This window comes from Erinaceus europaeus, chromosome 1, assembly GCF_950295315.1.
Source record: "Erinaceus europaeus chromosome 1, mEriEur2.1, whole genome shotgun sequence".
Lineage (NCBI taxonomy): Eukaryota > Metazoa > Chordata > Mammalia > Eulipotyphla > Erinaceidae > Erinaceus > Erinaceus europaeus.
In genome coordinates this window covers 15,263,890-15,291,021 of record NC_080162.1, presented here as the reverse complement: position 1 = coordinate 15,291,021, position 27,132 = coordinate 15,263,890, and the positions used below count along the sequence as shown (strand labels likewise).

Below are 27,132 nucleotides of genomic sequence, written 5' to 3'. Positions count from 1 at the left end.
TGTTTCTATCCAAAATAGATAAAAATAAAATCTTTTTTAAAAATTCATTTGTGCTGGGAGTTGGGCTGTAGCGCAGCGGGTTAAGCGCAGGTGGCGCAAAGCACAAGGACCGGCATAAGGATCCCGGTTCGAACCCCGGCTCCCACCTGCAGGGGAGTCGCTTCACAGGCGGTGAAGCAGGTCTGCAGGTGTCTGTCTTTCTCTCCTCCTCTCTGTCTTCCCCTCCTCTCTCCATTTCTCTCTGTCCTATCCAACAACAACAATAATAACTACAACAATAAAACAACAAGGGCAACAAAAGGGAATAAATAAATAAAATAAATATTTAAAAAATTCATTTGTGCTCACCACTCTGAGCCAGCTTTTTTAGACGAAGTATATTTATATCCAGTAACAGGCAGGAAGCGGGGAAGGTAGTACAAAAGCAAAGCTCTCCCCTATTTGTTGGTAGCTGGACTGGACCTTGGGTTGTGAGTTTGACAAAGCAGGTGGACCGTCCAGGGAAGTTGTGCTACGGCCCTGCAGTGGACATTTCAGTAAGTTGGTTCTTGCCATCATGGGAGCTGGCCAGTCTGCCACAGGCTAGGGCAGTGATGTGGAAATTTGTTAGGAATTGAAAATTTGGGACCTCATTCTTTTCTCTTAAGGTTTTCAACTGATTGGGTGAGTGAGTGCACACTCAACCAGGTACACCACCACCCAGCCTGAAAAACTTTTTTTTTGTAAAATATTTTCATCTACTGGGAAGTGGGGGTGGGGGGCAAACCTAGGCACATGCGATGCTGGGAACCTACTGTCAAGCTTAAAGGCTTTTAAGACATTATTAAATTATTCAGTAATTTGAACTTCACAAACACAAAATACACCAGGATGAGTTTTTGTCTTGTTTCTCCCACATTCTGTTCTAGTTTAAAGGAATTAATTTCACATATTAACAATTCCTTTCAGTGTTTAGTGCCCAATTTTGAGATTTTTTAATAATAATATTTATGTCATGTATTATTGATGTAAAGTTGCATCAGCTGGTATTTGGCTGGGTCATACTAATACTGTCGAGGATTGTGAGACTGCTCTCATCAAGGGTTTATGGTTAATTAATAATGTTTACTACTAGTACAGGTCTGCTTTGTTTTTATTTATCTTGACCAGTTCGAGTATCCCTACCATTCTGCCTTGTTTCATAAATAGGTTACTTTTATTTTATTTTATTACTATGTTTTTAACCAGAGCATTGCTCTGCTCTGGCTTTGTGGTGGTGCGGGGGATTGAACCCAGGACTTTGAAACCTCAGGCATGAGAGTCTCTTTCATAACCATTATGTTATCTACCCCTCCCCAATAGGTTACTTTTATATAACTCACATATATGCTTAAAGTTTTTATTATTTCAGTTTGGATAGTGCCACAATTTAGATAGTACTGTACTTTCCAAAACTGCAAGAACTTTACAGTAACTAATTTAGAACTAATAATATTAATGCCAGAAGTTTGCAAGTGAATTATATATTAAAACAGAGAAAAGAAACAATCATCTCACATTCTTACAGAATTAAGTTGCCAGATTTTATTGGCCTCTTATATAAAGATATCTAGTGATAAATATATACATGTTAAAAAATGTTTTGTGGGAGAAGAGAGAGAAAAGCTTACAACTCTTGAAGTATCAACTTTGGTAGAATAGCAGGCCAATCTGAACTAATGTCCCAACTCTGCTTACTCTGAAATGTTGAGGGAGGCTTAAAACCATTTATTTTTTGCCCGCTGCTTCTTGGCCTTTTAGCTAAGACTGAGTAATTTATTTTTAGCTATAGAATTAGGTGTATCACACCTGCCTCATGATTGTTTGCCCTTGTCTATGAGGTCATATATATGAACAAATGGTATCTTAAAAGATTTTGTGATAAAGAGAATAAATACAGTAGAAGTTAAGAAAATGAATAAGCCTTGTTAGGTAAATCTCAGTGCATACATGATATGCTTACTTTCAGTAAATCTTATTAAAAGTATGTATATAAAAGATTTATTTATCAGTGTTAGAAAAAGAACATCTGTCTGCCACTTGCACCGGCACAATGTGAACCAAAGGGGTCGAACTTTGGTACCTAGTACTTGAGACTCCAATGCTTTATCCTCTGAGCCACATCCTGGGCTGCTCGTCATGAATATGTTTCTGTCTTAAAAGACAAAAATAAATTTCATTCAAAGACGTTACCACATCACTGGTAGGCCATGTATTTAGTGAGTTTCTTTTGTTTTTCCCACCCAACAACCTACATCTCCAGTGGCATCATGCTACACAAACCATCCTAACCAGACCTTTAATTCTCTTATACCTTGATTGTATTACCACATTTACCTTTTAATTTCCTATTGTGGGCACATCTTAATACTTAAAAAAAAAAGTGGTCCGGGAGGTGGCACAGTAGATAAAGCACTGGATTCTCAACCATGAGGTCCTGAGTTCAATCCCAGCAGCACATGTACCAGAGTGATGTCTGCTTCTTTTTCTCTCTCCACCTATCTTCATGAATAAATAAATCTTTTTGTTTGTTTTCTTTTAAAGAATTTATTTATTCATGAGAAAGATAGGAGAGAAAGAACCAGACATCACTCTGGTACATGTGCTGCCAGGGATTGAACTCAGGACCTCATGCTTGAGAGTCCAATGCTTTATGCATACTGCACCACCTCCCGGTCTGCCATCTTAATACTTTTACTCCCCAAAGCAGTTACTGTCTGTCCCCTAAGTCTCCATATGTAGGACAGTGCTTTTACTTTTTTTTTTTTTTTGCCTCCAGGGTGATTGCTGGGGCTTAGTGCCTGCACTTGAATCCACTGCTCCTGGAGGCCATTTTTTCCCTTTTGTTGCCCTTGTTGCTATGCTTGCTGTAGTTGTTATTGTTGTCATAGCTGCTGTTGTTGTTGGATAGGACAGAGAGAAATGGAGAAAGGAGAAGACAGAGGGGGAGAGAAAGACAGATACCTGCAGACCTGCTTCATGACTTCTGAAGCGACTCCCCTGCAGGTGGGGAGCCTGGGGCTCGAGCTGGGATCCTTAGCCAGCCCTTGTGCTTTGCGCCTCGTGCATTTAACCCGCTGCACTACCGCCCGACTCCCAGGACAGTGCTTATCTGTAACATTTCTGTCATTGCAGAGAATAATTTTGGGAAACCTTAACGTTAAATTCATCAGGAAGAAATTATTCCCATGTATTTTGATGTCATTTTATTATCTCTAGTCTTAACGGAGACTTTTAGTACTAGCTGAAGACCTCTGTGTCCCTTTAGAGCTTGCATTCAGTCTCCAAAAGTTATTCCAAGTTACCGTTACCCAGCTTCCTCTTTTTCTCTTTGTAGATGACCTTTCTCCTCCAGCAGAGAAATTGAGGTTATGGGCAGGAACCCCTTTTAACTTCCTGCTCTTAGACCTATTTTTATATCTTTTCTCACCTTTTCTCTTGTCTCAGATGTGTCCTTATTTTCTGTGAGTAGTAATTTTTATTGTATAATCAAGTTAAAAATTTTAATATATTTGTTTTTGAGGTAGCTTTGGCTAAAAAGCCAGTGGATCACAGGACCCTAGTTACATATCTTTTATTTAAGTCATAATGGTAATGAAGTCTGTTAACTGTTTTTTGTCTGAAAAGCTCTTTTTTTCCCCAACCTGAGTGATGACCTGACAGGATGGAATATTCTTGGGTGATGTCTTTTCCATTCAAAACTTTTAACATATCCTGCTAGCCCCCTTCTCATCTTTAGTGTTTCAGTTGAAAAACCAACTGATGGTTTCATGGTGGTTACTTTTCCTTATTTTTTTTCTTCACTTTTTATGTTATATTATTGCATATGAAACAGAGAAATTGAGAGGGGAGGAGGAGATAGGGAGGGAGACAGACACCTGCAGCCCTGCTTCACCACTCAAAAGCTTTCCCCCTGCAGGTAGGGATGGGGGGGGCTTGAACCCAGGTCCTTGGGCATTGTATTATATGCACTTAACCAGGTACACAGCTGCCTGGCCCCATTGCTTTGCTTTTCTATGACAGCCTTCAAAATATTCTTTGAGCTTTGCCATTTGAATAATTATGTCTCTCGGTGAAGTTATCTTTATTCTTTTTTTGGAGGAAGATTACACCTTCTGATCCAGGAAGCTCTAATTGCTTCACAAACAAACCCAGTGTATTGCACCAAAGCAGTGGACTTTGGGGAGCTGGGAGGGGTGCTTTCAGGGCCTGGTGCAAGTAGGTGGGGGGGGGGGGACCAAGACTGGGGATGAGAGTGTTTAGCAGATGTCACTCTGGTACATGTGTTGCTGGGAATCGAACTCGTGCTTAGAGAGTCCACTGCTTTATCCACTGCACCACCCTTGATCATTCTCATAGTTTTTTATTCTCATTTGTTCTTTTTCTTTTTGCTGGATTTTCTTGATGATTTCCTCTACCTTTCACCTCTAGTTCACAACTTTGATCCTTGGTTTCTGTCTTTGATCTAGTATTTCCCTCTACTGATTTTTTGTTTGTTTGTTTGTTTGTTTATCTCAGGTATCAGATTCATCATTTTTGATTCTTCTTCTAGCGTTTGCCCTTCTTCCGTAGCCAGTCAACAGCGTCAGGTTGAGCCTGATGTAAAGTTTCGAGACCTCCTTTGAATCTGGAGAGGTGGCAGTCGTTGACTATGTGGGTCACAGTCTGTCTGTAGCCGCAGCGGCAGTTCGGGTCGTCTCTGGCTCCCCAGCGATGGAACATAGCGGCGCACCGGCCATGGCCTGTTCGATAGCGATTGAGGAGGGCCCAATCATAACGTGCTAGGTCAAAGCCGGGTTGACACTTGCAGGGGTCTGTGATGAGGTGTTTGTTCTTGACCTCAGCTGACTGCCAACTCTGTTTCCAAGAGTCTGGAACAGAGAAGTTCAGTGTAGGCGTAGGGGACCAGATTGGGTGACGAGACGTCAAGCGTTGGACAGGGTAGGCGAAGATATCCGCGTATATTGGCAGGTCCGGTCGAGCGTAACCTGGGAAATGAACTTAGATGATGCCGCATCCCGACGAATATCTGGCGGGGCGATGTTGCTAAGAACTGGCAGCCATGGAACCGGGGTGGAACAGATGGTTCCAGAAATTATCCTCATGGAGGAATATAATTTGGAATCGACCAAGTGGACATGGGGGCTACGGAACCATACTGGGGCACAGTATTCTGCAGTGGAATAGCATAATGCCAGAGAGGATGATCGTAGTGTGGAAGCGCTCGCACCCCATGAGGAGCTGGCCAGTCTTGCAATGATGTTATTCCTCGCACCCACCTTTGCTGCAGTTTTTATGAGATGTTTGTGAAATGACAGAGTGCGATCGAGAGTAACGCCAAGATAGACTGGCTGGGCTTCATGCCAGATTCTCGTACCGCCAAGCTGCACATTAAGCTCACGCGAGGCCGAGGCATGGTGTAGATGGAAAACAGATGATACCATTTTTGCAGTGCTAGGGATTAGTCGCCATTTTTTACAGTAATCAGATATCAGAGACATGTCTTTTGTGAGTGTTTCCTTGAGGATGTCGAACTTAGATGCCTGAGTTGCACAGCAGATGTCATCGGCGTAGATGAACTTCCTTGAAGAAGTTTCTGGGAGGTCATTGATGTAAATATTAAATAGCGTGGGAGCCAGAACAGAGCCCTGGGGGAGGCCACTTGAGACAGGTCTCCATCTGCTAGACTTGTCACCCAGATGCACCCGGAATCTTCTGTTTTGGAGAAGAAATGATATATTGTTGGCCACCCATGGAGGCAGGCATCTTGAGATCTTGACCAGGAGACCACGGTGCCAGACCGTGTCATAGGCTGCTGTGAGATCAACAAAGACAGCACCCGTCTTTAAATTCTTCTGGAATCCATTTTCAATGTAAGTTGAGAGGGCCGGGGCTTGTTCGCAGGTAGATCTTCCTGGGCGGAAACCAGCTTGGGCGGGTGATAGGAATTTCTCTGTAAGAGGAGAAATTCGTGACAGAAGCAGCCTCTCAAGGAGTTTGTAACACACGGAGAGGAGAGAAATTGGTCTGTAGCTGGCGGCCAGTGTTGGGTCTTTCTTTGGTTTCAAAACCGCTATAATCTTCGCACGACGCCAAACTTTGGGCATAGACTCAGATTCCAAGATCATTTTTGATGACTGTGACAATGTCTGAAGTCCTTCAGGGCAGGAAGCTTAGGGAGTAGTATCTATCTGCCTGGGGAGTATATCCCTTTTGAATCCTTTCCCAGGTCTAAATTCCAATGTAGTTGTGTCCACCAGAGATTCCCTCTCAATTCTTATGTTCACAATTCTTTTTTAATTTTTTTGTTATCTTTATTTATTTATTGGATAGAGAAACTCAGAAATTGAGAGGAAGGGGAGATAGAGAAGGAAAGAGACAGAGAGAGACCTGCAGCCCTTCTTCACCACTCCTGAAGCTTTCCCCCTGCAGGTGGGGACCAAGGGCTGAAACCCAGGTCTTTGCACATTGTAACATGTGTACTCAACCAGGTTTGCCACCACCCAGCCCCTTATATTCACAATTCTTAAATCCTCCTGCACGATGTTGCAGATTTGTAACAAGTAGCAAGTAGTATTGGGTACTAGGCTTTAGGGACAGACAGCCTGTTGTCAATAACCAGATCAGAGCCCTGTGTATTAGTGATCTCTTCCACTTAAGGTTTGCGAGCCTTTTTTTCTTCTTGGGAGAAGGTGTCTTTCCTGTGTCTCATCTGACCTGTTACTAAGTTTTGTTCTTTTTCGTGTTTTTCTATGTGCTCCTGTGTTCTGATGTCAGTACCAGGAGGAGTCATAGGCTAGTCCACTACCTTGGCTTTCTTAATAATTCTGTACCTAGACACTATTTTTAGGTACTTTTAAGGTCTAGCCATGAAGAAAACAGGAAAAGTATCCTGCCTTCTTATTAACTTGCCTTCTGTGGAGAATCAAGCAGCAAAATATCATGCTGTGGAGGGAAGAAGCCTGGTTCAAATTGGCAGGCTTTTGAAAAATGAAAAAGACCCTAAAATGAAAGCTTTTTTTTTTTTTTTTTTTTTAAATAACCAGAGCACTGCTCAGCACTGGCATATGGTGGTGCAGTGGATTGAATTCAGGACTTTGGAGCCTCAGGCATGAGAGAGAGACTCTTTGCATAACCATTATGCTATCTACCCCCACCCAAATGAAAGCGGTTTGAACAGCAAGAAAACAATGTGGAGATGAGAAGATGATAACAGATTAAGAAGGTTTTTATTGACTTTTTTTAAAGGTTTTTTTTTTTCCCCCTGTCCTATCGTTGTAGTGGAAGCTTTTTAGAGTTTTGAGCAGAGTAGCAATGTAACAAAAATCTTTTTTTCCCCTGGATAACTCAAGTTACACATGACATAGAGTAGTAAATAATTCACCACATTTCTGTCATGTAACTTTTAAGAATTTCCAGTTCATCACCTATAATACTTACATAGCTGCTTCTCAAGTGTTACTTAATTTACTTTTATGTGGCACTAAGGAATAAACTGAGGGTCTCATGCATACACAGCATCACCAAGCAGCCTCTCCATCACAACTCTTTTACTTTACAAACTTAGAGATGCCTGCATACAGTACCAGAATCAAACTTGGGCACCTCCCACACTGGAAGGAGTTGGTTATACCTGCTGAGCTAATCTTACCCCTTATACCTGTGTGTTTCTGTTAGTTTGTGTGCGTACCTCTATGTCTATATATGTAGTCAATTCTGACTCATCATAGTGGTTGTGTCCAAAGTTTCTTCTATATAGATTTATTTTTATTTGACAGAACAGAGAGAAGAGGAGAGAGAGATGCCTACATCCAGGGGGAGACTGGGACTTAAACCTGTGTAATAGGCATGGCATGGCCCAGCCCCCTGTTCGAAGCATCTAAGCTATGTCAGGGGTCATAGAATTAGGCACTAACCAGACTTAATAACTGTTAACATTGTGATTAATGAAGTCTAATTTTTGCGGGGTTTTTTTTTTAAAATCTTTAAAACTATATACATGTTGATTCTCAACTTTCCCTTTTTCAGAAAGTATTTTAAGTTCCTCTCTTGCTCTTTTGGTCACCACCAGTTGTACATCATGGGTTGTTGCTTTTTTTTTTTTTTTTCCTCCTAAAGCACTGTTCAGTTTTGGCTTACCGTGTTGCAGGGGACTAAACCGGGAACTTTGGAGCCTCAGGCATGACAGTCTCTTTGCATAATCATTATGCTATCTATCCCCACCCAGATGCTATTTTCTTAAACATTGCTTAGACTCATTCTATCCTATCTATCTCTGTTGTAAAACTTTGATCCTTATCTGACTAGACTATTACCAAAAATCCACGTAAGGGTTCTTTTTTTTTTCCCCCCCTAGGTGTATGTTTTCTAAATTCTTTATTAGACTTGTAAAGTAAAGTTAAGAGGAAAAACTCGGGGGACAGATTTCTCGAGTATTTGGGCCCAAAACCGCAGGTTAAAAACCCAAAGTCAGTGACCAAGGCCCAATACCCCTCTTTGTTCAATATTTGCTCCTTTATAATACTTTTTTTATTATTATTTTCTGTATTGGGGAATTAATGTTTTACATTCAACGTAAATACAATAGTTTGTACATGCATAACATTTCTCAGTTTTCCATATAACAATACTACCCCCACTAGGTCCTCTGTCATCATTCTTGGACCTGTATTCTCACCCCACCCACCCACCCCAGAGTCTTTTACTTTGGTGCAATAAGGGTTCTTAAAGTCTTTCTCCTCAATATGTCTTCTGCCTTTAGTCATCCAAACTAGAGTACTTACAGTTGTCCATGTGCACCACACTCGTACTGTTCCCACCTCTGCTTGCACAATTCTTTATAACCTCGCATAACCTCACAGGTGCCCTTCTCGCAAAGTTGAAGTTCCAACTTGAAAGTCCAGGTGTCCATTCTTCTATGCAAAAATGTGTCATGACTTTTCTGACAACCCAATATATGTCTAGTATTTCTTAGTTCACACTCACAAACTGTTACACATAGGCTCAGCGAGTGGTCTTACCTAGTCTCCTCTACTGTCGTATATGAGAAGAAGGAGAGTTTTTAAAAGTGTGATGATGGTTTCTACATTGAGAACTTAGCAGTAGGGAGGTTACAAGAGAAACTTAACAAGTAATTGCAGTCAAACTCTGCCTTTTGAGGGAAATTTGCTATGGAACAACAATAATATATATATCACTTTTTACTGATGAAATACTTAAATTGCAGTTAGTATGTTATTAATAAATGTTTGAAGTACTTCTGTTTGATAAGATTTCAGTAAATTTTGTTATTTTTACAGATGATGACTTGTGGACAAAATATCATCAGCATCTAATATGTCTCTTTCTACTCATGTCCTCATCCTTTTCTAATTAGATTGTAATTCAGTGTTCTGTGTTAAGCTTGTTCTTTTATGACTAGCAAAACAGTCATTAGAAATCATTGTCGATTATTTTGTGCCATACTGTGTGTCTCGCCGTTACTAGGCAATTCAAATGTTCTGTTACTTTGGATCATAGTTTTAATTCCTTTTTGTTTTGTGAGTAATAGCACATTTCTCTTATGTCTGCATTTGCTCCACATACTTAGTAATCCAGGAAACAGACTTAAATGAGAGTCAGATGGTAAAAATTTTAAGTCATTTTGCAAAGCCAAGGCTATTGTGTTAAGATTGTTGATTATTTCAAGTTTGCACTAGTTTTATCAGTTCTGTCTGAGAAAAGATAAGTGTGGTAGAGTAGACAGACCTTCAGGCTTAGAGGTTTATTACTCACACAGGAATATATATTAGAAGTAGTGAAAATCACCCTCCAAATTGTTTGGGATTTTTGAAATTTTATTTATTCTTTGCACTTTAGATATCAATTTTTCAAGTTCTATTTTTTTAGTTTATGTCACATGAATTAGTGTCATGTGAGAGATTCAAAGCATCCCTTAGATATATGCAATACCAGGGATTGGGCCAGGAGCCTCATTCAGGCAAGTTACGCACTCTAGCAGATAAGGCTTTTCCCTTTGGCCTTTTTAAGTAAATGGTCTCACTGTTACCAGAATAGTCACTGTCACAATTGTTTATATTCTCTAATTTGTATCTAGGAATTATTTTTAGTACTCAAACTGTAGAAGCATGTAATATTTTTTGAGAGCTTGTTTGGTGGTTCTATCAGGGAAGTTGAGCTGTTCATACACCCTCAACCAAAGAGCACCACATCACTCTCACATCCTCAAACGTGGGATTCCTGGAATGGGATAACAGAAGGTGAGGTCAGACTGCCATAGGTAGAGTCATCCATGGGAGGGAAATAATTTAAAAATGGTTTGTTTCATTTTTAAACTTGGCCTCTTCTGCAAGATTATTTTCAGGTGTCACTTTGGAAAGCACTAAATAGTTCCCAAGTCTTCCTGAGTTTATTCAGTTATAAGTTTGAGGAAACTGCAGTTAGTAAGTTGTGGTTGGCAGATGCTGTAAGTAGGTGACTCAATAGATAGAACTCATGATGACTCAACTATGTAAGTCATACTGATAAATAGTTTGAAAGAAAAATGGCCTTTCAGGCTTTTTGAACTGCCATAAAAAAGTTCAAAACTATTACTACTAAAGGCATTGTACAGAATATTGACGTGTGGTTTTTGAAGGAAGCACATTTCCTTCACCGTGGTTTTAAAAGTTTTACTTAAGTATCCTTTTATTCTAGTAATTTTGAGTAGATATGATCTTAGACCAGTGACAACAAGTTGTAGATTTATATACAGAAACATTACAGATCTGGAAACAATGTTCAGTAGAACTACTTTTTTTTTATTATTATTATTATTTTTCCTCCTGCAGGGTTATTGCTGGGCTCGGTGCCTGCACCATGAATCCACCGCTCCTGGAGACCATTTTTCCCCCCTTTTGTTGCCCTTGTTGTAGCTTCGTTGTGGTTATTATTATTGCCCTTGTTGATGCAATTTGTTGTTAGATAGGACAGAGAGAAATGGAGAGAGGAGGGGAAGACAGAGAAGGGAAGAGAAAGATAGACACCTGCAGACCTGCTTCACCACCTGTGAAGAGACTCCCCTGCAGGTGGGGAGCCAGGGGCTCGAACCAGGATCCTTACGCCGGTCCCTGCGCTTTGCGCCACATGCGCTTAACGCCACCGCCTGACCCCCGTAGAACTACTTTTAAAATTATCAGTTTCAGTTGGAAAGTTTAACAGGGAAATCAAATGGTAGTTATTAAATATAATAGAAATCTAGTCAATAGAATTGGGGAGGTTAGTGATGGTAGAGGGTCATTGGCATGCCATCACTGCTCCTGGACTATAACAATGCCACTTCCTCCACTCCATATAGAGCAGCGTTGACCCTGGGTCCCGTGGTGCATGGCATGGCAGGTGTTCTCCAAGGTGATGCTACTTTTGCTGATAATAGCTTTTTAAGAAAAATTAATTTATTACCATTGCTATACCAGAGCACTGCTCAACTCTGATTTGTGTTGAGAATTGAATCTGGGATCTTGGGTACCTCTGGCATATAAGTCTTTTGCATAACTACTATGCTATTTCCACAGTCCTAATTGCCTGTTTTTTGTTTTTTTCCAATTTGTGATAGTGGATTAAAAGATTCTAAGATTATAGGGTATAGGGTGGAGGGTAGATAGCATAATGGTTATGCAAAAACACTCATGCTGAGACTCCAAAATCTCAGGTTCAGTTCCCCACACCACCATAAGCCAGAGCTGAGCAGTGCTGTGGAAAATAATCATCATCATTAATCAATTTCTCTGTCTCAAAATAAGTAAATAATTTTAAATTTAAGATGGCACAGTGGATTACAGGATATATATAGTTCCACACCACACCTGTGTCTGCACCCTCCCAAAGATAACTACCATGGTTATCACAAAGTCTTATAAATAGTTTGCTTCTGCTTTTGTTGCTGCTGCTGTTTTTTGTTTGTTTGTTTTCTCTTTTGCAAGTTCATATGTGTCAGTTCTACATTCCACATGGGAGTGAAATCAATCATCCAGTAGTTGTCTTTTTTTTTTTTTTTTTTTTTTGCCTCCAGGGTTATTGCTGGGGCTTGGTGCCTGTACTATGAGAATCCACTGCACCTGAAGACCATTTTTTCCCCATTTTTTGTTGCCCTTGTTGTTGTTATTACTGTTACTGTTGTTGGACAGGACGGAGTCCCCTTTTCTTCACAGACTTCCAATACCTGTTGATATAGGCCATCCTCACAGATTAAGATGAAATCTCAGTGTAGTTTTAATTTGCATCCTAATAGCTTTTTATTTTAACCTAGCTATAACTAAACAAAACAGGACAGGTAGTTGTAATGTCAGAAGTTAATGTAATAGAGAATGTGTATTAATATATTCCATTATAAAATTTTTCATAATTTGATAAGTTTCATTTACTTATTGTATCTGGAGACAGGGCCTTGTTCATGTGCAGTTTCATGACTGTGGATCACTCTTTCCTTTAGATAAGAGAGACCAGAGAAAGGACAGTACAGCATTGGATAGTCCTCTGGTGGCATAGCACTCTCAGTATGGTGCCAGGCCTCAAACCAGGACCGCCTGCATGGCTGGCAAGGCACACACCCTACCCAATGAGCTATTTTCCAGTCCTTAAACATTTTAAATAAGTAACACTTTATAAATGTAGTTAAGTTGCATTCTTACATCATTTGTAGTACTCACTCCACATCTTGTAATACAATAGATCTGTCATTTGATTTTAATCTTTTTTTTAAAAGAATTTATTTATTATGTGAAAGATAGTAATAGAGAAAGAACCAGCCATCACTCTGGTACATGTGCTGCCGGGGATTGAACTCAGGACCTCATGCTTGAGAGTCTAGTGCCTTAGCCACTGCACCACCTCCCAGACCACTGATTTCAAATTTTTAACATTTTCTGTATTTTAACTCCTTCCTCCCTTCCTCCCTTCCTTCCTTTCTCCCTCCCTCCCTCCCTCCCTCCCTCCCTCCCTCCCTCTTTCTTTCTTCGTCTCTTTCTCTGTTTCTCTCTTTCCTGCCAAGGACCATTTGAATATAACATCACTCACGGGCCATTCAAAATTAACAAAGTAAAAATTGGCATTTCTAGTCTCACCCTGGTAGGGACAGACCAAATGATTTCACAGCTCTGTAAGACCTGCAGGACTAGATGTTCCCAGCCCTCATTTAGAGAGAAGGGGGAGAGATGATTAAAAAATCTAGAACATTGATAAAGTGGCTATATGGGAAGGGCTTTGGCATCCGTTAGACCTTTAACTACCTCACATTTTATAAAGACAGTCTGGGGTAAATTATTTGATCATTGATGTTTCCACATCTGTAAAATAGAATAACATTAAACTAACAAACAGGATGTTAGGATTAAATGAGATCAACATGTGTGAAAATACTTCAGTAAATTAAAACATTTTATACTGACAGGCTTTAGTTAAGTAATATTTTTAAGGATAAAATAGAAAATTTCAATTATGCACAGTTAATTTTATATAATGTTTTAAGACATATTGGAATGTGAAGACACTACTTATCTAGGTTGACTAAAGAGAGGTATTGCCAATACTTATTTTGGCATATACTAGATAGGGTTTTTATATATTTGATTTATTTGGTTAAGTTGCAAAGCCCAAATATTGCAGGCGCATTCTTCAGGAGGAAGAGTAGCAGTGTAGAGATGAGCTTTGCAAGAAGGGACGCCTTACACAGGACACACATATGTTGGTATGCTTCTAAGACCCCTTCTGTTTCATTGGTTTAATCCCCCCTGCTTAACACTGTATTCTATTTACATAACCACTGTTAACTAAGCACCGCCCTGCCTGCAGGACATTGGTTTAATCCCCACTGGTTCATGATGTCTTTTTGCTCCACCCCCTCTCCTAGCACACCCTGATTTGCACCAGTCATTTTTCGCTCCACCCTCTCTGTCACATCCTGTTTACACCCTACTTGGCAAGTATATATATGAGGACAAGATTGTGATTATAGTTAGTTTAGTTTTTAGATGGCTTAGATTATGCTGCGTTCCGCATGAATAAAGAGATACTGCGTACAACTCAGCCATGAGTCTCTGGTCGTCTGTCCCCCACCTGTGAAGCTGGTCCGGCATAATGGCGCCCTGAACAGGGACTGTCACACATAACGTAATCTTTCTGTTAATTGATGAAGTTGGAGTTTGCGTCTGCCACAGTTTTATGGTTATTTTGGCAAAATACTTATGGAAATAGGCATTTATCTACTGGGGAAAATCCTTAGCTGGCAGAGAGTATCAGACTTCCATGCCTGACATTTCTAATCTGCTACATGTACCAGAGTTACTTATATTCTTTGTGTCTCTCTCTTTTTCTCTGTCTCATGTAAAACTCTCTTATCTTTCATATTTAATAAATAACATTAATCTTTTAAAAATGCATGTTTAATCCTAGCCCAGTATCTGAAACAACTTATCAGATATTTAAAGTGAACATGAAATAGATGTACCTTTCATGGTATTCTCAGTTGCCTGGTTTAAAGTAATTTGTTGGGGTTTATTTTTTAATTTTTGTTTACTTATTTAGGATAGATACAGAGAGAAATTAAATGAAATGGGCAGGCTTGGAGAGACATCTGCAGCATTGTCTTACTGCAAGGAAAGCTTCTACTGCAGATAGGGTCTGGGGACTCAAGCCTGTATCTTTGTGCACAATGAACTGGGCAATTAACCACAAGCCATCGCCTAGCTCCTAAAGTCACTTCTTTGAAAATATGCATCCCTACTATCTGTTTCTTTTTCTGGAGGATTGTCAAATGCATTGTGTAATGTTTTTTTATGCCATAATCAGCTAGCACAGTAAAACTCATTTTCTCTAACTCAGTGAAATTTGAACTTTATGATTTAATGTTTTATCAAAAAAGTTTAGAATCAAACGTTTTTATTTAAATAGCAGATTGCATAAAACATCCATTTAAATCATAATTGTCTTATTAATAGACTTATTTTAAACAACACATCTTTATCTAGGCCTTAATTCTATTTTTGGATTTTCTCTTTAGATACAACTATCTAAAGTGTTTGTATAAATCAACTGTAAAATGCAGAGGATTTTGAGGTATATCAGTGTAAAAATTTCTAAATTAAGAAAGGTTATATGGAATATGAACATGTAACTATCAGCTGCTATTTACTAATGAAACTATAAAAATTTCTTCAAATAAAACTTACCATAGTGGCCTGAGAGGTGGTAAAGTAGATCATGATGTATTGCACTGTCAAGCATGAGGTCTTGAGTTTGAGCTTTGGCATTCTGTGTGTCTTAAAATACACACACACACACACACACACACACACACCTTCATAATAAAGAAAATTAAATTAGTATTAACTTAAAATCACCATTATTCAAAATATTTTTATTTGCAAAATGCCTTCCCCCTTTTTAAATTTTGCTTCTCAAAGCATACCTTACTGACCATTAAAGTGCCATCTCCCTCCACTCTTGGGCATTGTGCACCCAAGACCCCACTCCCTTTCTTTTCCAGGATTTTTTTTTTTAATTTTAAAAATATTTCTTTATTCCCCTTTGTTGCCCTTGTTTTATTGTTGTAGTTTTTATTGTTATTGATGTCGTTGTTGGATAGGACAGAGAAATGGAGAGAGATGGGGAAGACAGAGGGGGAGAGAAAGACAGACACCTGCAAACCTGCTTCACCGCTGGTGAAGCGACTCCTCTGCAGGTAGGGAGCCGGGGGCTCGAACTGGGATCCTTATGCCTGTCCTTGCACTTTGCACCACCTGTGCTTAGCCTGCTGCACTACCGCCTGACTCCCAAGAATTTTAAATTTTATTTGGGAAAATTGAGAACATTCACATGTCTTAACATGAGGGAGGGAGGGAGGGAAAGAGAGAGAGAGAGAGAGATGGGGGAAGCACGGTTAATACTCACAGGATGACCTGGACAGAAAGAGTCAGATCTCAGCCACAGCTAGCATTTAACACCTGAGCCTCCACCTTTCCAAGCCACACCTGTCACTACTCCCATTTTCTGGGCGGTACTCAAGTCCCTTCTAATCCACCGGAACTCCCTTTCCCTTTCTGATTAATTAATTTACTCATATCCATTGATTTAAACCAAAAGTTCACTAATGTTTCACCCTGTCCTTTGCTTCTCTTCCTAAATTCCACACCTGAGTGAGATCATCTGTATTTGTCTTTTTCCTTCTGGCTTATTTCATTTAGTGTAATCTTCTATTTCCATCTAAATTATAGCAAACACTTTTATTGGAGAGGATTGATAATTACAGTCAACAGTAAATACATTGTTGGTACATGTGTAAAATTAATGTTTTCTGCAAAACACTCCAACCCCCCCCCCCACCTAGGTCCTCCTCTTCCATCATGTACCAGGACCTAAGCCCCCCACCCCAAGTCCTTTACTTCAGTGCAGTAGACCAAGCCCAATCTGACCAAGTTCTGTTTTGTTTCCCCTTCTATTTTAAATTTTTTATTGGGGGATTAATGGTTTACAGTCTTAACAATAAATACAGTAGTTGGTACATTTGTAACATGTACTAAATGGAAGTTTTTTGCATAACACTCACATGCCCCCCCCCCCAATACCTAGATTCTCTTCCATTATCGTGTACGAGAACCCGAACCTCACCCCCCAGAGTCCTTTACTTTGGTACATTACACTAAACCCAGTTCAAGTTCTACTTTGTGTGTTCTGCTTTTTGTCCTTTTTTTTTTTTTTTTTAAACACTAGAGCACTGCTCAGCTCTGGCTTATGGTGGTGTGGGGGATTGAACCTGGGACTTTGGAGCCTCAAGCATGAGAGTCATCTCATATTCATCCTTTTCTTTTTGGCTGATCTCACTTTACATGGTTCCTTCAAGTTCCATCCAAAATGAATTCACCATTTTTAGTAGCTGAGTAGTATTCCATTGCTTATATAGACCACGACTTACTCAGCCAGCCACTCAGTGGTTGTTGGACCACCTGGGTTGCTTCCAGGTTTTTGGCTATTACAAATTGTGCTGCTGTGAACATAGGTTTTTACCACGTCTGAGGGCCCGAGTCTCAACCCTGGCACTAAGTGAGGCTCCGTATGATGGTCCTGTGCTCCTGCTCTCCTTCCTCTAAAGAAGAAGAAGATTGTTTGCAGAGGCTGCTCGCTCATAGCCACTGTGTGTTAGTGAAGCATCGGGTTCACTCTGTGGCGCCAAATTAAAAACAGCACCTATTTGGTATTACTTGCATACATACAAGGACCAGCTGACCATTTCAAGGTATTTGGTTAGGTAACTGTGACACAATCTGATTTTAAAAAATTATTTTAGACAAGAAATTTTCACCAAAAATTATCACTCAAAAGCAAAAATAAAATTGAAACCTCAAAAAAGACAGCCAAAGTTTCAACTTAAAATTCTTAATTTTTAATTCTTAATGCCTAAAATCATACTGAACTAATCTACATAAACTGAGAATTGTTGCTTCCAAAAATTCTTTCTTTCTTTCTTTGTTTTTTTTTTTTTTTTTTTTGGCAGGGGCCCAGGGGTTTGAACCAAACAAGTTGTTGACCAATCATGAACTTAAAGACTGGAATAGTGCAGATGAAGAGTTGGGGCTCCTCCATTTTGTAGATAGCTGGTAGGCATATTTTATGGTGAGGTGATGTCATGGCAGGCAGAAGGACCAGAAAGCTGGGTCAGGGAAGAGAGTAGCTCCCAAATACGGGAAAGGTGGGTAAATATTGTTGACTGTAAACCCCATCAATTTGATGTGCTCTGAGGCCCATATTCAGCTTAGGAGCCTATGTGACCTCCAGGTTTGCTATTTTACTTACCCCACGTTATCTTTTTTTCCCTACTGGGGTTATTGCTGGAGTTTGGTGCTGGCATTAAAAATCCATTGCTCCTGGTGGTCGTTTTTCCCTTGGTCTTTTTTTTTTCTGTTTTGCTTGATAGGACAGAGACATTGAGAGAGAATAGAAAGACACCTGTAGACCTGCTTTGCCACTGGTGAATTACTCCCCCTGCAGATGAGGAGTGTGGGCTCAAACCGGGGTCCCTGCACATGGTAATGTGTGTGCTCAACCCAAGTATACCACTGCCTGGCCCCCATTATTATTTTTTTTTATTATGTTTGGTTGGTTATTGCCTCCAGGGTTATTGCTGGGGCTCAGTGCTGGCACTATGAATCCGCTACTCCTAGAGAACATTTTTTTTTCTCCCCTGACTTTTATCTGATGGAGAGAAAGACCCCTGCAGACCTACTTCACTGATTAGGTGTCCCTGCTGCAAGTGGGGGGTGGGGGCTCGAGCATGGGTCCTTGTGCATAGTACTTAACCTGCTGTGTCACCTCCTGGCCTCCCCATTACTTTTTTTTCTTTCCCTCCAGGGTTATTTTTGCTTAGGCCCAAGTGCCTGCACTAGAAATCCACTGCTCCTGCAGGCTAATTTTTCCCATTTGTTGCCCTTGTTCTTTATCATTCTTGTTGTTGTAGAATAGGACAGAAGGGGAGAGAAAGATAGACACTGCAGACCTGCTTCACCCCTTGTGAAGGGGACGCATACCCACAGGTGGGGAACTGGGGCTCAAACCAGGATCCTTGCGCTGGTCTGTGGATCTTTGCTCCATAATAACCTGTTGCCTTCCACCCCCACCCCATTATCAGTTTTTAATGGTATGCTTTTATACTGGATAGTAAGTCTACCGTCTTTTAGTAGACATGTTTATGTTACCTAATAATCTTGGAAATGTAGTCCATTGTTGTAGCCTGTTGAATAAATAAATAAGTAAATGTAAATCTTGAGAAAATAACTTATCTCAGTGATTTTAAATTGTAAAATTTCAGTACATGAAAACTGATTACAGGCCATACATATCTGTATTATCTACAAAGGACTTACTGTGCAGCAATAGACCCCCCCCCCAAGTTTTTTAAATTTTTATTTATAAAATGGAAATATTGGCCAAAACCATAGGATGAGAGAGGTACAATTCCCACCACTAAAACTCCCTATCCCAGCCCTTCCCTTGAACAGCTTTCCTATTCTTTATCCCTCTGGGAGTATGGACCCAGGGTCATTATGGGGTACAGAAGGTAGAAGGTCTGACTTCTGTAATTGCTTCCCCACTGAACATGGGCATTGGCAAGTCGATCCATACTCCCGGCTTGCCTCTCTCTCTTCCTAGTGGGTTGGGGCTTCAGGACACCTGCTGGGATCGTCTGCCCAGGGAAGTCAGGTTGGCATCATGCTAGCATCTGGAACCTGGTGGCTGAAAAAGAGTTAAGATATAAAGCAGAACAAATTGTTGACTAATCATGAACCTAAAAGCAAGAATAATGCAGATGAAAATTTGGGGTCTCTATTTTGGAAAAAGCTTGTAGGTCTATTTTAAGTATAGTCCAAGGGGCCCGTGGCTTTATTAGTTTTTCCCTGAGTCTGACAGCTAGCATGCAGATGGACCCAAGATATTGTCTGGGGAGATGGTGTCATAGTTTGAAAAAGGGCTAGGAAGCTGGATCAGGGAAGAGAGTAGCTCCCAAATATGGGAAAGGTGTATAAATATTGTTGACTGTAAACCCCATCAATTTGAACTGGGGCCCATATTCAGCACAGAAGCCTATGTAACCTCCGCATCTCTGTAGGTCTGAGCTCGCATTCTGTGGTCATGGCTAGGAACATTCCAGGTTGTACTAATTTCAGGACCCATCTTCCTTGAGTGGTTGAGTTTGTTGCCCAATCTCCCTTCAGAAAATGGGGCTGTCCCTACCATTGTTGGTCCACATTGAGGACAAGGTCCTGTAGGGGCCCGCAGAGGGTACCATTATGTTGTTCCTGATGGAGATGACCAGTGACTCTGGAGCAAGGGATCTGTTAGAGGTCTGAGTCCATCATGTCTGTGTGGGAATCCCAGGACTCCCTGACTAGGGCCCCAGGTGATGGAGATCCCCCAAATTTTAATGACCCAAGAGCAATAGATTATAGTTAATTTGTAAGTTATTAGTAACCTCATATTTTGTGAAGTTTTCTTGACAAATTACTTATTTTTTGTGGAAAGTAAACGTATTTTTTTTAGTGAAAAAGCAGTTGTAATAAAGGTTGTTGTTTAGAGAAGATAAGGCTACAGAAAACCAAAACTAGAGTTCAGTGTTTGTAGGACTTACAGAGAGAAGAGAGACCAGCTTGTGTATGTGGAAACTAAACTGAAAAGACCTCAAAAATTTTTGATAGGTGTTAGGGCTCTTTAAAAGTAGTCATGGATTTCCTTGGGAAATAGAATGTCTTGTGTTCTGTTCTATACTTGATTGTTATTAAGAGAGAACCTGAACTTCTGTTAATATTTTATTTCTAAAATGACGAGGTTAGCTAAGTATACTAAGAGATTGCTAACATGTTTATCAGGCATTTGGTCCCCAGCATCACATTGTACGTACCAGTGATGCTCTGATTAATACCCCCCCTCTGTTTCTCTCTCTCATAAATAAATAGGGTGGGGTTTTGTTGTTGTTGTTTACTTTTTTTACAAAAAGAAAATATGTTATAGGGCTTCCGATACAGGAACATCAGAAGTACTTAGACAAGAACAGAAAGACAGCTAAATCAGGGTGCCCACAGATTTGGGAAACCATGTGACTGTAATTAGCATCTCCAAGGAGAGAAAACTCATTTTCTCTGTTCTTAGATCAAGCTGTTATGAGGATAATATCATCAATAATGTGTGTGTGCGTGTGCGTGTAGCTTTGGCTTAAGATGGTCTGGGGGATTGAGTCCCAGGCATGAGAGTCTGCATAACCACTATGCTGTTTCACCCACCCAGTAATGCCATTTTAATTGCCTAAATTTGACACTGGCTTGGAAATAAAAATTTAGCAGTGATATGGATATTACTAGTAAGATGACTAAGTAGTCACTGAATTTAATGACATTTAAATCGACAGTGGCTAATGCCACTTGAAATTTAAAATTCTTGATGTTTTAGGCATTATGACAAGTTAAGTATGTACCAGTATGTGTGTGTGTGTGTGTGTGTGTGTGTGTGTGTGTGTGTGTGGTCACTAAACTATGTAAGTTGACTCCTTTGTTGCTGACCTTAATTGACCTCATGTTCTTCAGTTTGTATATTGCTTCTATTGCCTTTTTCCACCTTCTGCATCCCATAATGACCTTGGGTCCATGCTCCCAGAGGGATAAAGAACAGGGAAGCTATCAGGAAAGGGGATGGGATGTGGAGTTCTGGTGGTGGGAATTTTGTGGAGTTGTACCCTATGGTTTTGTCAGTGTCTTCCTTTTTTAGAAATAAAAAAATACATAAAGGTGACTTGAATAAGGCCATAAGGTTAGAAAACACACTAGTAAACATTGATTGGGTATATTGCTGTCAGTGTCCAAACCACACCATGGATTAATTTCTTGTGCTTGTAATTGCTATTGAACAAAATTGTGTTTTTGTATACATTAGGCAAGAGGATTTTCTTCTGGCCTTAGAACATATAGAAGGTGAGTTACAGAACCTAACATGAACCTCTCAATCTGTAATTCTAGGACGACGTAGACAGCCTACACCCAGTTCTCAGGGACAACCCGCAACTTCAAGAGGAAGTGAAAATCTGGGTAAAGGAACAAAAGGCTCAGGAGATTTTTATGCAAGGTAACTCTTCAGATTATACTTTTGAAGGTAGATAAGGGAGTGCAGTTTTTCCTGTTTAGTTTTGATTGCTCAGCAGCATACAAAGGCACAGTTTGTTTTTGAGGAATACTATTGTTAACTGGCTTGAACAGGTATGTGGATATGCTGGTCCTTGCGCTTTGCGCCACCCGTGCTTAACCCGCTGAGTTACCACCTGGCTCCCAAAAGTCCAAAACTTTATCCACTATTCTACCTCCTGGGCCCACTTTAATGTCATGTAAGTGAGACATTAACAGAGATCATATACAAGTTGTGCTATTTTGTTTTTACTTATTTATTTGTCCCTTTATTGGTGGTGGGGGTTAATAGTTTGCATTGACAGTAAAATACAATAGTTGGTCCATGTGTAATATTTCCTAGCTTTCCATATAACACTGTAACCACCTACCAGGTCCTTCCCTGTCATCTTGTTCCAGGACCTGAAGCTCTCCCCAACCCCCACCTCAGAATCTTTTTTCCCCCTTTAATGAGGGATTAATGTTTTATTCTCAACAGTAAATACAATAGTTTGTACATGCATAACATTTCTCACATAACAATGTTTTCCACATAACAATACAACCCCCACTAGGTCCTCAGTCATCCTTTTCCAGGACCTGTACTCTTCTCTCCCTACCCCAGAATCTTTTACTTGGTGCAGTACACAAACTCCAGTCCCAGTTCTGCTTTGTGTGTTTTCCCTTATTTTCTTTTGTGGATATTTATATCATTAAAGAATTTGCTAAATTTACAGGATAAATATTAATTTTTTTCTATACAGAGACTTTGAAACATACAAAGAAATAGACTATTTCAGTGACTTTCCTGTACCTGTCACCTCTAGCAGCAATCAGATTGGTGGTTCCTGCTCGTCCCGTTCACTCACTCACCTTCCATCAGTTCTTAGACTTAACTGCTTTCTAGCCATTTTCACCATGAAATTTTTGTGCATCTTAATCATCTGTCATTTATCTAATATTTCTTCTGAGAAGTAGTCCTCTCACCCAAGTACTAACCAGACCCAACTCTGCTTGGCTTCTGAAAATGGGGCGTATTCATGGTGCTGTAGCCTTAAATGAAGAAATTTCTTTTTTTTTCTTAAATTTATTTCTTTATTGGGGAATTAATGTTTTACAATCAACAGTAAATACAATAGTTTGTACATGCATACCATTCCCCAGTTTCCCATTTAACAATACAACCCCCACTATGTCATTTATCATCCTTCATGGACCTGTATTCTCCCCACCCACCCCAGAGTCTTTTACTTGGGTGCAATATGCCAGTTCCATTTCAGGTTCTACTTGTGTTTTCTTTTCTGATCTTGTTTTTCAACTTCTGCCGGAGAGTGAGATCATCCCGTATTCATCCTTCTGTTTCTGACTTATTTCACTCAACATGATTTTTTCAAGGTCCATCCAAGATCGGCTGAAAACGGTGAAATCACCATTTTTTACAGCTGAGTAGTATTCCATTGTGTATATAGACCACGACTTGCTCAGCCACTCATCTGTTGTTGGACACCTGGGTTGCTTCCAGGTTTTGGCTATTACAAATTGTGCTGCCAAGAACATATGTGTACACAGATCTTTTTGGATGGATGTGTTGGGTTCCTTAGGATATATGCCCAGGAGAGGAATTGCAGGGTCATAGGGTAGGTCCATTTCTAGCCTTCTGAGAGTTCTCCAGAGTGTTCTACACAGAGGTTGGACCAATTGACATTCCCACCAGCAGTATAGGAGGGTTCCTTTGACCCCACACCCTCTCCAGCATTTGCTGCTGTTACATTTTCTGATGTATGACATTCTCACAGGAGTGAAGTGATACCGCATTGTTGTCTTTATTTGCATTTCTCTGACAATCAGAGACTTGGAGCATTTTTTCATGTGTTTCTCAGCCTTTTGGATCTCTTCTGTGGTGAATATTCTGTCCATGTCCTCCCCCCATTTTTGGATGGGGTTATTTGTTGTCTTGTTGTTGAGTCTGGCAAGCTCTTTATATATGTTGGTTATTAAACTCTTGTCTGATGTATGGCATGTAAAGATCTTCTCCCATTCTGTGAGGGGTCTCTTGGTTTGGGTAGTGGTTTCTTTTGCTGTGAAGAAGCTTTTTAATTTGATGTAGTCCCATAGGTTTATACTTGCCTTAGTCTTCCTTGTAATTGGATTCGTTTCATTGAAAATGTCTTTAAAATTTATGCGGAAAAGAGTTCTGCCAATATTTTCCTCTAAGTATCTGATAGTTTGTGATCTAACATCCAAGTCTTTGATCCACTTGGAATTTACTTTTGTATTTGGTGAAATACAGTGGCTCAGTTTCATTGTTCTGCATGTTTCAACCCATTTATTCCAACACCATTTGTTGAAGAGACTCTGCTTTCCCCATGTAATAGTCTGGGCCCCTTTGTCAAAGATTAGATGTCCATATGTGTGGGGCCTCATTTCTGGGCTCTCAATTCTATTCCACTGGTCAGTGTGTCTGTTCATGTTCCAGTACCAAGCCGTTTTGATGACAATGGCCCTATAATTCAGTTTGAGATTTGGGAGTGTGATGCCTCCAGTTCTGTTCTTTTTTCTCAAGATTGTTTTGGCAATTCTAGGTCTTTTCTGGTTCCAGATAAACATTTGTAGCATTTGTTCTGTTCTCCTAAAAAATGTGCTTGGGATCTTGATGGGAATAGCATTAAATTTGTATATGGCTCTGGGCAGTATATTCATTTTGATTATGTTAATTCTTCCAACCCATGAACATGGAATATCTTTCCACTTCTTTGTGTCTTTTTCAATTTCTTTGAGTAGTGACTCATAATTTTCAGTATACAAGTCTTTCACTTCTTTGGTAAGGTTTACTCCTAGATATTTTATAGTTTTTGTTGCTATAGAAAAAGGAACTGATTTCTGGATTTCAATTTCTTCTAACTTAGTGTTTGCATAGAGGAATGCCACTGACTTTTGAATGTTAATTTTATAGCCTGACACCTTACTGTATAGCCTGATGATTTCCAAAAGCTTCTTGCTGGATTCCTTAGGTTTTTCCATGTATACTATCATGTCATCTGCAAATAAGGAGAGTTTGACTTCTTATCTTCCAATCTGTATCTTTTTAATTCCTTGCTCCTGCCTGATTGCTATGGCAAGGACTTCCAACACTATGTTGAATAGTAATGGTGATAGTGGGCAGCCCTGTCTAGTACCTGATCTGAGTGGAAATGCTTCCAGTTTTTCACCATTGAGTATGATGTTGGCTGAGAAATTTCTATTTAAGACATCCCTATTTCTTGTGTTTTTTAAGGTCCTTATTCCTTAAATGGATACAGAGTAAGAGTATATAGACAAGACTCTGCCACCCAGTGGTTTACTGGCATAATTACTCATCATGATCTCCTCACTCGCACCATGATCGTTATGAATGATCAGGTAAAGTAATATTTTTGAAAAGAGGTATTTAAAGTTTAAATATTCCTGCCTCCTATATACCCAAAATAAACCAACGGACTGGTATTAAATAATTTTCATCTCTGGTTTTTGGAATCACATAATCAGTTATTAAGTAAATCTGGTGTTATGAAGTAGTCACATTAGGTCACAGGATTGCCTAATTATTACAATGATAAAATTAATCCCTGTAAATACAGGTTTCATAGTTTCCTCTACTTTTTATTGATTAGTCTTTTTTTTTTAAAGTACATCATAAAGCCAGCTAAAAATTTTCATAGTTATACTTTGTTTTGTTTCTTTTTTTTTTTTTTTTTTTTTTTGCTTTTTAATTTTTTTATTTTATTTATTGGATAGAGACAGGCAGAAATCTAGAGGGAAGAGGGTGATAGAGAAGAAGAGACAGACACCTGCAGCACTGCTTCACCACTCACAAAGCTTCCCCCTGCAGGTGGGACTGGGGGCTTGAACCTGGGTCCTTGGGCATTGTAACATACATTCAACCAAGTGCGCCACCACCCAGCCCCCATTTCTCTTATTTATTTTTTTAATCTCTTAAAAAATTTATTGGCTAGAGACAGAAATCAAGAGGGAGGGGGAAATATGGAGAGCAACAGAGAGAGACCTTTAGTACTGCTTCATCACTTGCACAGCTTTCCCCCTGCAGTTGAGGACTGGGGGCTTGAACCTGGGTCCTTGTGGATTGTAACATGTGCACTCAACCAGGTGCGCCACCACTGGCCCCAAGTTTTATCTTTTTCTCCAGTAATGAAATCACTTCTAAATTGGCTTCTCACTGATGAAAACTTGAATGCATACTTTAGTTCTTTCCATGTAAAACTTCAGGCTTGGTATGCTCCCTTAAGTTTTATTGTGGGAAATGAGAGCATAAGCTTCGGAGGGCTAGTCATAAGGTTAAATCACTCACACCATTTCATTGCTACTCGTGCAGCTTCCACCCTGCAGCTGGGGATCAGGGGCTTGAACCTGGATCCTTATGCATGTTAATAAATGTACTCAGAGTGTGCCACTGTCCAGCTCCTGTTTGTTTTATTTATTTACATTATTTTAACCAGAGCTCTACTCAGCTCTGGCTTAAGGTGGTGCTAGGATTGAATCTGGGAACTCAGAGCCTCAGGTCTAGAAATGCATAACCATTATGCTGTCTCCCCAGCCCTTCTTTTGTTTTTTTTCTTTTTTTCTTTTGTTGTTTTTATTAGCGGACAGTAGGTTTCAGAAGTTACTGTTTTATGATTTATGAGAGGAATTGTGAGAACTAGTGTGATGCTGGGAATTGAACCTGGGACTTATGCTTATGCTTCAGATTTCAATGCAGATTTTTAGAAGATTAAAAATATCTAATCTTTATTGATTAAAATAGATTAATTGCATTCTGACAGTGCCTTACTAATTATGTATTCCAAACTGACCTCAAACATTTTTATTCAGTAATTTCCTGTTGGCTAGCTGATCTGATTTATTTCTCTCATTTTATGTTATGAATTAGGTACTAGAACCACAGAATGTCGATCCTTCTATGGTTCAAATGACCTTTCTAGATGATGTTGTTCACTCTTTGTTAAAAGGTGAAAATATTGGTATTACATCACGAAGAAGGTCTCGTGCCATTCAAAATAACAACGCTGTTCACGTATGTATGTTATTTCTGGTGGATTATTATAAAATATTCACCCTAGGTTACTCAGGATCAGATTGTAAACAACCATTTTTAATTGGTTATTTTTAGAGTCATTATACACGTGCCCAAGCAAATAGTCCCAGACCAGCAATGAACTCCCAAGCTGCTGTACCAAAACAGAATACACACCAGCAACAAAGAAATAGCCGCCCAAATAAGAGAAAGGGCTCAGATAGCAGTATACCAGATGAAGAAAAGATGAAGGAGGAAAAATATGATTATATAGCACGAGGAGGTAGGACCCACTTTTTTAAAAAGGAAAGTAAAAACAAAACTGCATTTAATATATGCTTATTTAACATTGCTATAAATATAAGATTCTCCTTT

General features: G+C 39.7%; 1 protein-coding gene across 5 annotated transcripts in view; it reads left to right on the top strand.

Annotated features, from left to right (window-relative positions):
- JMJD1C (jumonji domain containing 1C) overlaps positions 1-27,132 on the top strand; it is a 185,643-nt gene that overhangs the window by 121,143 nt on the left and 37,368 nt on the right. For 3 of the 5 annotated variants that reach the window (XM_016185673.2, XM_060192673.1, XM_060192895.1), the window contains 4 exons: positions 21,549-21,654; positions 24,964-25,088; positions 26,614-26,757; positions 26,854-27,040. In XM_016185673.2, coding sequence (XP_016041159.1) covers positions 21,549-21,654; positions 24,964-25,088; positions 26,614-26,757; positions 26,854-27,040 — 562 coding nt within the window. Of the gene's footprint in view, positions 1-21,548; positions 21,655-24,963; positions 25,089-26,613; positions 26,762-26,853; positions 27,041-27,132 lie in introns of those variants that run through there. The other 2 variants (XM_060192737.1, XM_060192816.1) reach the window with 2 other exon arrangements.